This window comes from Trematomus bernacchii, unplaced genomic scaffold (genome assembly GCF_902827165.1).
Source record: "Trematomus bernacchii unplaced genomic scaffold, fTreBer1.1, whole genome shotgun sequence".
NCBI classification, from domain to species: domain Eukaryota; kingdom Metazoa; phylum Chordata; class Actinopteri; order Perciformes; family Nototheniidae; genus Trematomus; species Trematomus bernacchii.
This window is the reverse complement of record NW_022987707.1, coordinates 811,139-823,065: the sequence shown is the minus strand read 5'-3', so window position 1 is coordinate 823,065 and position 11,927 is coordinate 811,139. Positions and strand designations below refer to the sequence as shown.

At 41.9% G+C, this 11,927-nt stretch overlaps 1 protein-coding gene across 1 annotated transcript in view; it reads left to right on the top strand.

The window, feature by feature from the left end:
* Nucleotides 1-2,923: 2,923 nt before the first annotated feature.
* Nucleotides 2,924-11,927, top strand: part of LOC117490912 (pyridoxal kinase-like) — a 21,328-nt gene continuing 12,324 nt past the window's right edge. The window contains exons 1-2 of the mRNA XM_034140687.1: nt 2,924-3,258; nt 8,752-8,806. Of these exons, the coding sequence (XP_033996578.1) occupies nt 3,178-3,258; nt 8,752-8,806 (136 nt within the window). The 5' untranslated portion in view covers nt 2,924-3,177. The remainder of the gene's footprint in view (nt 3,259-8,751; nt 8,807-11,927) is intronic.

Here is an 11,927-nt window from a genome sequence, read left to right as displayed (position 1 = left end):
TATAATGTGTACTCCATATACTCGTATGGTAGTATTCATACTGTGATCACCCTCTGTATAATGTGTACTACACATATACTCGTATGGTAGTATTCATACTGTGATCGCCCTCTGTATAATGTGTACTACACTTATGCATATAAATCACATGGCAGTCATTGTAACATTAACTTTTACAAAAAAAGCATCTAGGGTTAATTAATAAAAGTAAAGAAGTGTAAGAAAAACAAAAGGTATGAAGTTAAAAATGTAACTTGTGTTTACTTATATGCAATGTACTGTATATTTGTGGATATGTTAAATATATATGTCTGTTTGGAAGTGTAAATCCAGAAGTACACGTTGGTATACGTCTTGAGTACAAACTGTCATACCAACAATGGCAGGTTATTTAGAGTTTAAGTCCAACTACAGAGCTTACCTTTGAACGTCTCTTAACTTTTTGAATGCAAATAAAACTCAAGCTAACTTGGTTTTTGTGTCGCTTCTGTTTTACATTCAGGATGTCAGAAGATATATCACATGACATCATGGCTGATCATCCCATTCCTCCAGAGGTTCTGACTTCATTTTGAACTCTGGAACATTTCACTGCACTCAGAAACAGTTTGAATACAAGAGAATTATAAAACCTACAAAATAAATGAATACATAAAACAATGTAAATAATAATAATAATAATAATAATAATAATAATGAATAAAGGACCAATTAAAATGGGATATTGCTAGAAAAGGCAATTTAAAGAGATGTGTCTTCAGCTGTTGTTTAAACATGTCCACTGAATGAAGTAGAAGTACTCAGATCTTGTACTTGAGTAAAAGTAGAAGTACTCAGATCTTGTACTTGAGTAAAAGTAGAAGTACTCAGATCTTGTACTTGAGTAAAAGTAGAAGTACTCAGATCTTGTAATTGAGTAAAAGTAGAAGTACTCAGATCTTGTACTTGAGTAAAAGTAGAAGTACTCATATCTTGTACTTGAGTAAAAGTAGAAGTACTCATATCTTGTACTTGAGTAAAAGTAGAAGTACTCATATCTTGTAATTGAGTAAAAGTAGAAGTACTCAGATCTTGTAATTGAGTAAAAGTAGAAGTACTCATATCTTGTACTTGAGTAAAAGTAGAAGTACTCATATCTTGTACTTGAGTAAAAGTAGAAGTACTCATATCTTGTAATTGAGTAAAAGTAGAAGTACTCAGATCTTGTACTTGAGTAAAAGTAGAAGTACTCAGGTCTTGTACTTGAGTAAAAGTAGAAGTACTCAGATCTTGTGCTTGAGTCAAAGTAGAAGTACTCAGATCTTGTACTTGAGTAAAAGTAGAAGTACTCAGATCTTGTACTTGAGTAAAAGTAGAAGTACTCAGATCTTGTACTTGAGTAAAAGTGCTGCTGCTGCCTGTAATGTGTGTGAGATCCTGCTTCAGTCACGACTCCCTGAAAGGATGCTGTGACTCACAGACACCAAACTACACTCAGAAAGATTCACATTTAAAACAAATTGAGTTTTCCTCTGTTCTTCTGGTACGGAGAAGCCCCACTCGAGTTCATGATACATGTTTCCTAAAATACATCTGAAAAAACGAGTGTTATAACAGATTCAAATGGAAATAAATGGGGTGGGGCTGTCATTCAATTCCAGCTGTGATGATGTGCTTAGTGGCCATGTGGTGACGTCATCCGGTTCTAGGCGGTCACTCAGATTGCCTGTGCAGAATACCACCAGTGTGTGTGTGTGTGTGTGTGTGTGTGTGTGTGTGTGTGTGTGTGTGTGTGTGTGTGTGTGTGTGTGTGTGTGTGTGTGTGTGTGTGTGTGTGTGTGTGTGTGTGTGTGTGTGTGTGTGTGTGTAGCCCTCACATGCACAGTGCTCCAGTCGTTGAAGCCCATATTTGGAATGTCCATAGTGGCCAAACGGTGGTACTGCAGCTTCCGTGACGTCATCTTGGCCCAAACAGATTGTTTCCCCATTGACTTACATTGTGGAAAGAGACGTCTGTAAATCAGCGGATACATATTTAAAAATTGTTTACAGCGCTAATACTTTTATAGCCCATAAAGGAAATATTACGTAATATATCATTTTAGTTTTATTTTGAAAAGTAATTTGACTAGTATGTTATATTGTATTTTGCGTATATAAATATATGAATGCATTTCTTATTAATACAGTCTATATCCCATTAAATAAGCTCTTACAATCAGTCACTACATTTGTCTCTGTTTATTCATATCAGAAAGTAGGTTTAGGAGGAATTTGCCTCGGTGTATTTGATGAATACAGTAAAGAAAAAAAAAAGAAAGAAAAAACTATCATACGTTAAAGTATAGAAAATGATTTACATGAAGTCTGGATATAACAAAAAACGACGTGCGGTATATGATGACAAAATAATAAAATAAAATGTGTGCAGGAGTGTTATGGGAAGTGGAAAGTTGTGTACAAGAGAGGTAGCCTGTGTACAAATATGCAAAAATATTCAGAGGGTTGTGCACACCTGGCAATACCTAAATGAAATTGAGATATTGTTTGCATAAAAACAAATATATATAAATAAATAGGAGTAATTTATGATGGTGGTGAAGTCCATGTGCAGCATGTCAAATTCCCCTCTGTGGGACCAGTTCCTTCTACTTCTTTATACTGGGGATTAGGATAGTTTGTCCAAAATGTTCTAGAAAGAGCACCAAGAACTGTACACTTTGAGAAAGGTGTACAATCTGGAGGACTGTTCACACTTTTGGGTGTATTTCTGGTGACCCAAGACACACGTTTAATATGAATAATAATGAATAGAGAATAGCTTTGCAGCAGTGTTGCATAGTAACTGCACTAACAAGTATTGTTAGCATATGTCTGTATACTTTATGTATACCGTATATATTTGTACTCAACAACTCAACTGCGCATGCTCAGTGGGCCCACATCCGGGTACTTTGTGACTCCACAGCCTCTCTATTCTGTCTTCATGCACCAGTGAGCGAGTCTCATAGGAATGAACGGAGCTCCGCCTCTCTCTCTTTTCTCGTCCATGGTTACAAACACCACTCTCATCCACACACACAGCGGGTTAGCCTCGGTTAGCTTAGCTTCTCCAAACCGGTTGTGTGATTTGTTTCTCCGATGTGTTGCCGGGATCCTCGTTGAAGTAACGGATTGATCTGCCTCCCCTCCTCGGCCATGGAGTGCCGTGTCCTGTCCATACAGAGCCATGTAGTCCGGGGGTATGTGGGCAACAAGAGCGCCTCTTTCCCATTGCAGGTAAATACAAACCGCATGCACCCATTATCGGACACCTTGCAGCCGCTTCGGACGCGACCCCGTCGGTCACGCTGCTCCAGAAAATCGGATACTAAACCCACTCATGTTAATGCCATTATTGTGAAGCAATATGCAAATAACATGATAGGCTACTACAAACGGTAATCCGCCTGAAACCGTGTCTGTTTGAGTTAATATGTGTTAGTTGTATTAAAAAAAGGCCGTAAATGATTGTTATAATGTGGTTAAACCCCAAATAACAGCTTCAAATGTCCGGCTATACACCTGCCGACAGGTGTTTCCAGACAACCCAAAATGGACCATGGCATTACATTATAAACCCACTCGTGTTAATGCTATTTCTGTGAATAAATGTGCAAATTACATCATAATACAAAGCAGCCATCCGCCTCACACCGTGTCTGTTTGACGGTGTGCGTTGGTTCTATTCCCCTGACGGGTTTATAGTAAACAGCGGTTGTGAAACTGTGTAAAAACCCCAGATTACAGCTTCAAATGTCAGGCAGTAAACGTGAGGACAGGTGTTCCCCATCCACATCTGTCCTCCTCTGCCTTTAACCCTTTCAGGACCTCACGGTTACTGCTTGACATTTCTACCTGTTATTTGGGCTTTTTCCACATTCCCCTTTACATCCAATAGTATTCCTATTTAGCTGAACATTTTCTCTAACAAGGGGTCACAACATGTAGAAGGTCTCAAATCCCCAAAAATTCAACCAGAGAATAGGAAAAACTAAATGTATAGAAATCAAATCAATAATAACACTGAGAACGTAAATAACACAGGTATAACCGAAATACAATACAAAATAAAAGATGGGTTGTATATAAGGTCATCTTACATATTACAATAATACAGTCCATTATGCTTAGGAGAAATATCCATATACCAGAAAGATTCCTAATTTTAAAGAAGCCATATGATATTATTTATGTGTCACACAGTCCAGTTCCTTTTCATGCAGCCTTTATAACCCTTTACTATAAACACACAGAGGAATAGAACATTAACTCAAACAGAGACGGTTTTAGACGGATGACCCATTTGTATTTCCTTATACGAACTTTGTACGATGTCATTTGCACATTTCTTCACCAAAAATGGCATTTCAAATGTAATCCCGTGGTCCTCCGTTGGTCATAGGAGTGTGTGTTGCAGCCACTAAGATCACAGAGCCCCCCGACCATGTTTAACACGTTTAAAGTTACTCCGCTGTTCACGTGAAGGTAATCGCAGTATTCTTCAAAGATGGCCGACTTGCCGTTGATGACGTTACATTGTTTCACGGTTTTTATTAACCGCCTCTGACAGGAAAACATAACGGTGGAGATTTACTAAAGTACTGAACTTAAGTATTGAGTATTTAGAGTATTTTGTATTTAATGCTACTTCATACTTCTACTCCACTACATTTCAGAGGTACACATTGTACTTTTTAACTTTATTTAACACTCATACAGTAGTTACGGTAAAATTAGCTCCGCATTGACAAATACAAGTTTAAAATACTTGTAAATGTGAAATAAAAACAGGATAATATAATATAATATTCTATAATAATCAAATTCTGTGAATGAGCCATTTGCATACTGGGGACTTTTCTTTAAAGTACATTTTAAGTACGTTTTGATGTTAATAAACAATTCTAAATCAGGGTTTCTACTTGTGATGGAGTATTTTAAGACCATAGTATTTGTACTTGTACTTATAAAGGATCTTCTTCCCCCTGCTGTGTCCGATAATGGATCCAGGTGTTTGAACTCTGCTGTGTTTAAAGGTGGCTTAAAGGGTTCCTGTAATATCGGACTGTTGATCCAATGACTCCTACCTGGATGTATGTGTCTCTACTTTAAAGAGTCCTCTCCTGCTGATGTTCAGGTGTATATCAGTATGTAGTGTCTACTTTAAAGAGTCCTCTCCTGCTGATGTTCAGGTGTATATCAGTATGTAGTGTCTCTACTTTAAAGAGTCCTCTCCTGCTGATGTTCAGGTTCATATCAGTATGTAGTGTCTCTACTTTAAAGAGTCCTCTCCTGCTGATGTTCAGGTGTATATCAGTATGTAGTGTCTCTACTTTAAAGAGTCCTCTCCTGCTGATGTTCAGGTGTATATCAGTATGTAGTGTCTCTACTTTAAAGAGTCCTCTCCTGCTGATGTTCAGGTGTATATCAGTATGTAGTGTCTCTACTTTAAAGAGTCCTCTCCTGCTGATGTTCAGGTGTATATCAGTATGTAGTGTCTCTACTTTAAAGAGTCCTCTCCTGCTGATGTGCAGGTGTATATCAGTATGTAGTGTCTCTACTTTAAAGAGTCCTCTCCTGCTGATGTTCAGGTGTATATCAGTATGTAGTGTCTCTACTTTAAAGAGTCCTCTCCTGCTGATGTTCAGGTGTATATCAGTATGTAGTGTCTCTACTTTAAAGAGTCCTCTCCTGCTGATGTGCAGGTGTATATCAGTATGTAGTGTCTCTACTTTAAAGAGTCCTCTCCTGCTGATGTTCAGGTGTATATCAGTATGTAGTGTCTCTACTTTAAAGAGTCCTCTCCTGCTGATGTTCAGGTGTATATCAGTATGTAGTGTCTCTACTTTAAAGGGGACCTATCATGCAAAATGCACTTGTGTACGTCTTTTCTACATGAATATGTGTCCCCGGTGTTCCAGGGAACTCACCAAGTGTCAGAAAACACAACCCTCTCTATTTTCCTCCATACCCAAATCTCTAAAAAAGGGGCTGCAACGGATCTGATAAAAACTGATCCAGATTTGAACACTGTCCTGACGTCAGGACGGTGGCGCTACGGCTATTGGGCCAACTCCACCAATCAGGAGGAGACAGCCACGGCCATTGCCGTTCCAAAGCGCTGGAGACGCTGTAGTACATATGCCAGGCTTGTAGGTGGTGCTGTTCTCACAGAATCTGCCCTTGCAAAAACAGAGCTAAAAAAGTGCAAATTGAGCGAAATGAGGCATGGCTAAAATGCATGATCTGTTTGGTATTTTGAAAAAAAAAAAGTATAAATATGCCTTATATAGGTATGGTCCTACACTATATTATTATAATATAGCATGATTGGTCCACTTTAAAGAGTCCTCTCCTGCTGATGTTCAGGTGTATATCAGTATGTAGTGTCTCTACTTTAAAGAGTCCTCTCCTGCTGATGTTCAGGTGTATATCAGTATGTAGTGTCTCCACTTTAAAGAGTCCTCTCCTGCTGATGTTCAGGTGTATATCAGTATGTAGTGTCTCTACTTTAAAGAGTCCTCTCCTGCTGATGTTCAGGTGTATATCAGTATGTAGTGTCTCTACTTTAAAGAGTCCTCTCCTGCTGAAGTTCAGGTGTATATCAGTATGTAGTGTCTCTACTTTAAAGAGTCCTAACTGGGGGATTTCCTTGTCCGATGTGAGGGTCCAAGGACAGAGGCGGTCGTATTCATATTCTGTACAAACTGTAAAGACCCCTGAGACAAATGTGTGATATTGGGATATACAAATAAACTTTGATTGATTGATTAACCAATCACAACAGAGCAGACTGGGCTCTGGTTTCAGACAGAGGGTGAAAAGAGGTGCAGCTTCCGTTACATATCCTCCAAAGATGGCCACCTTGTCGTTAATGACGTCACGTTCCCGCTCCCTTTCACCAGCATGATGATGATGATGGTGATGGTGATGATGATGGCGATGGTGTTTGTGATAGTTTTTATGTTTCCACCAGTAGTGATCCTGAGGCTTCAGTACGTCGTCCTCCTGAAGAGCCGAGTCTATTTTTATCCCGCTGCTGGTGTGTTCTGTTATCCTAATGGCTGCTGGGCTTTCATGCATGTCTCTTTCACTTTTACTGTTCAACTGCAGCTGACAGAGGCAGCAACTGGAGAAAGTTATACATGTACGAACCACAGACTGTCTGTGACATGGAGAACACCGTCACTGCTTTATTTCTGTCTGTATGAAGTTGTTGTGAGTTTGAACGGAGCAGCTACATGTTAGCTTAGCCTGATCGATCAGCTCTCCATGCAGAAAACACACATTTCAAACGGTTTCTCCTGCCGTCTGGTCTGCACACGCATTCATTATTCACAAACCGGTATCAGTATGTTGTTACTTCAGCATCATTTGGAAACTTGTATTAACAATTAAATCACGGTCAAATATGTTCATTTTGTTGTAGTTGGTATCTACGACAGTATCTACAAGATTCAAGGCTTTTATTGTCATGTGTTCAGAGCTACAGTGAAGTTATATCAATGAACATCTGAGGTCCCAGGCTCCTCCCACAGAGCAACACAATAACACAGATAAAATAGTGCAAGTCAATACAAATAAAATAGAATAGACATTGAGATAAGCCCCGCCTCCTCGCCAGCACGTCTCGTTTGAATGACGCCAGTAAACACAGCTGACAGCCGCGGTGAAACTCGAGCGATCAGAGCGATCAGAGCGATGCAAACGCAGCTTTAGACTTCAGGTTTTCATTAGTATAACTAAACTGTAGCTGTGCATATGGTGATACAGCCTTTGCATCCGTGAGACTACTACAGGCGAATGCATTTTGCAATCGAATGACAGCAGTGCATCTCTCAGATCACATCCAGCACTGTGCAGAAGCTCTTCCTCAGACACACTGGAGCGGCTGAAGGTCAAAGAGGGTGAACCAGCGTCTCCTCTCTCTAAGCTCATGCTTGTTTCTCCAAACAAAAGACTCTTTCTGTCTTCCTGCTTCAGCACAATGAATGAAGACGCTCAGATAACAACTACCTGCATGAGGCTGGTCCCGTGTCTCTCTGTCTCTACTAATTAAAGAAAGAAAGACAAAGACACGGGAGGAAAGTTGGTTTATAGCTGTTCCAGATCTGACAGGAAGTCGTTCTTATCTTATCAGCCCATCCAGATTTCTGTTTACACGCTGCAATTAGGACGGAAGAGATATGGAAGAAATGTCACAATATACAATATTTGAAAACGTTTTCAATCCGACGTGCAAATGTATAATATGTTAGGGATGGCTGTTGGTGCTTTCAGAAGAGAAACCTCATCTCTGTTTCCTTAGATTTTATGCATAACTTTTAACTGATGGCAGATTTAGATTTGTATACGATGAAAACTTTAGCATTTTTTCTTGTGTGCACAGTTAGATCTCTGAGGCTTTAAAGAGTCCTCTCCTGCTGATGTTCAGGTGTATATCAGTATGTAGTGTCTCTACTTTAAAGAGTCCTCTCCTGCTGATGTTCAGGTGTATATCAGTATGTAGTGTCTCTACTTTAAAGAGTCCTCTCCTGCTGATGTTCAGGTGTATATCAGTATGTAGTGTCTCTACTTTAAAGAGTCCTCTCCTGCTGATGTTCAGGTGTATATCAGTATGTAGTGTCTCTACTTTAAAGAGTCCTCTCCTGCTGATGTTCAGGTGTATATCAGTATGTAGTGTCTCTACTTTAAAGAGTCCTGACCCCTTCTCTGTCCCTCTGTCTTCAGGTTTTAGGGTTTGAGGTGGACTCCATCAACTCTGTGCAGTTCTCCAACCATACAGGTGAGAGCGATGAACAAGCATGCTTCTTTGAGAGTGTGTGTGTAGTGAAGTGAGTGTGTGTGTGTGCTGTGTTGTAGTTAAGTGAGTGTGTGTGGGTGTGTGTGAGTCAGTGCCAGCCCCTGGTGTCGTGACGGGGTTTTAGCGAGACGTTTGTCGAGGCTCACAGCTCAGTGACTCTAGTTTTTGGGAGGCTGGTGACTCAGAAGCTGAACCCAGAATCTGACACCGGCTTTCTGTCTGGCTTTGAAGTAGTTAGTATTCTGTCTGCATCTTGTTCCCCTCGGTGTCACATTACCCGTCATATTTTGATCTGATTTGCAGTCCCTTGAATGAGCAGTGTGTCCCCCCCCCTGCATGAATCAGCTGAGAACACAAACACATCTGCACAGCTGTTGCTTCTCAGTAAATATAACATCATACTGAGGATCAGCACAATGTGACAGAGTTTAGAGTAAAGGGTTTCCCAAAACAAATGAAGAAACAACACATGCAGCATCTAGAGAACATTCAGCAACTTGACAACACATGCAGCATCTAGAGAACATTCAGCAACTTGACAACACATGCAGCATCTAGAGAACATTCAGCAACTTGAGGAGACATGAAGCGTCTAGAGAACATTCAGCAACTTGAGGAGACATGCAGCGTTTACTAAAAGCTGCAGAAACCAAACTCTGAAGAAGCTCAAAACACAACGGAGACCAGGGGACACTAAAGAGTGACGCACACAGCTGGGAGACCTGGGGGCACTAAAGAGTGACGCACACAGCTGGGAGACCAGGGGACACTAAAGAGTGACGCACACAGCTGGGAGACCAGGGGACACTAAAGAGTGACGCACACAGCTGGGAGACCTGGGGGCACTAAAGAGTGACACACACAGCTGGGAGACAAGGGGACACTAAAGAGTGACGCACACAGCTGGGAGACCAGGGGACACTAAAGAGTGATGCACACAGCTGGAGACCAGGGGACACTAAAGAGTGGCGCACACAGCTGGGAGACCAGGGGACACTAAAGAGTGACGCACACAGCTGGGAGACCAGGGGACACTAAAGAGTGACGCACAAAGCTCGGAGACCAGGGGACACTAAAGAGTGACGCACACAGCTGGAGACCAGGGGACACTAAAGAGTGACGCACACAGCTGGGAGACCAGGGGACACTAAAGAGTGACGCACACAGCTGGAGACCAGGGGACACTAAAGAGTGACGCACAAAGCTCGGAGACCAGGGGACACTAAAGAGTGGCGCACACAGCTGGGAGACCAGGGGACACTAAAGAGTGACGCACACAGCTGGGAGACCAGGGGACACTAAAGAGTGATGCACACAGCTGGAGACCAGGGGACACTAAAGAGTGACGCACACAGCTGGGAGACCAGGGGACACTAAAGAGTGACGCACACAGCTGGGACCGAGCGCTTGGTGATGTTCAGGATTATAAAGATGGACAACTGTCTCTGTTGTTGGAAATTTACCTAAACATTTTTTTGGGCTTATTTTAACATTATTACATGTGACCGTGCTGTAGTTCCTTTATAGCCCAACATTAGCCACCTTTAGCTTAGCGGTGGTGACGTGAAGTCATGTGACCGTGCTGTAGTTCCTTTATAGCCCAACATTAGCCTCCTTTAGCTTAGCGGTGGTGACGTGAAGTCATGTGACCGTGCTGTAGTTCCTTTATAGCCCAACATTAGCCTCCTTTAGCTTAGCGGTGGTGACGTGAAGTCATGTGACCGTGCTGTAGTTCCTTTATAGCCCAACATTAGCCACCTTTAGCTTAGCGGTGGTGACGTGAAGTAATGTGACCGTGCTGTAGTTCCTTTATAGCCCAACATTAGCTTCAGAAATTATAAAGTGGTGTTAATATGTGGAGATTATCCTGCTGAACTAAACGTGAAAGTATCATACACGTTTGTTTGACTCAGAGATTATTTTCTCCAATAATCCAAATTCACATGGAAACATCCCATTGGACCAGGGAGATGCTGCCTTCAGGGACCCACACAGAAATGTCAGAAAAGATCAGAATAACCTTTGATATCAGGGGTCAGTGTTTGTTGGGCCTCTGGTACTGAATAGCTGCAGCTAAATCTCTGGAGTGAATTGTCTCACTGACCTTACCATGAAAGCATTCCTGAGTCTCTGCTGCCGCTCTAATCAGATCTCGTGTTTTGGATTCTCACATTTGCAATTTCTTCAAGGAGAGTGTGTGTAACTCAGTGTGACGTATCTGAGACGAGAGAGAGGGAGATGGGAGATATTTTATATTAAGGAGGGAGTTAAAGAGGAGAGGCAGCAGCAGACGTGGTGAATTGCGACAATGATGACGACAGAAGCAGCTCTTATCTGTACACACACACACACACACACACACACACACACACACACACACACACACACACACACACACACACACACACACACACACACACACACACACACAGCGCTTTGACTACTCATCTCTCTTTCTTAGCCCCTTTGGCTTTTTCCCGGCTTGTTGCTTAGCGACAAGGACCCCCTTTCCCCCCCCCCCCCCTTCGTGACGGGGCTGTGACTCACCTGCAGCAAACATGTCACACACATACACACACACACACACACACACACACACACACACACACACACACACACACACACACACACACACACACACACACACACACACACTTTTGACATTAGTAGTCTCCTCACATTCCTCCAGAGCTTTCGTGCAGCCAGTGGCGTTTTTGGACAGGTTTTAACTTCTCCAGTTGTTTTATGAGAGGGTGCGTTTAATGTTGGACTAAAGAGACAACACTAGCTACTCAAAAATACATAACATCCTCCCATCAGGGGGACGGGACAGGAGACTTTGACCCAGCACCCAGTGGGTTGTAATGGGGCTACAGCCCACTGCGCCTCTTTGAGCACCTGCTGTAGTTGCAGACATTAGAGACAGGTGGAGGTGGGAGGAGAGCACCAGTAGGAATATGTTTTGTTAGCACAGGAAACAGCAGAAGGAGGCCTGAGGAGAGGCTCAGGGCAGCTACATGTAGGAAACATATAGGTTCATATTGGTAAATGGAAATAAATGCACAAACGGATCATCTGGTGCCTCAGCGGCAGTTTTACATTC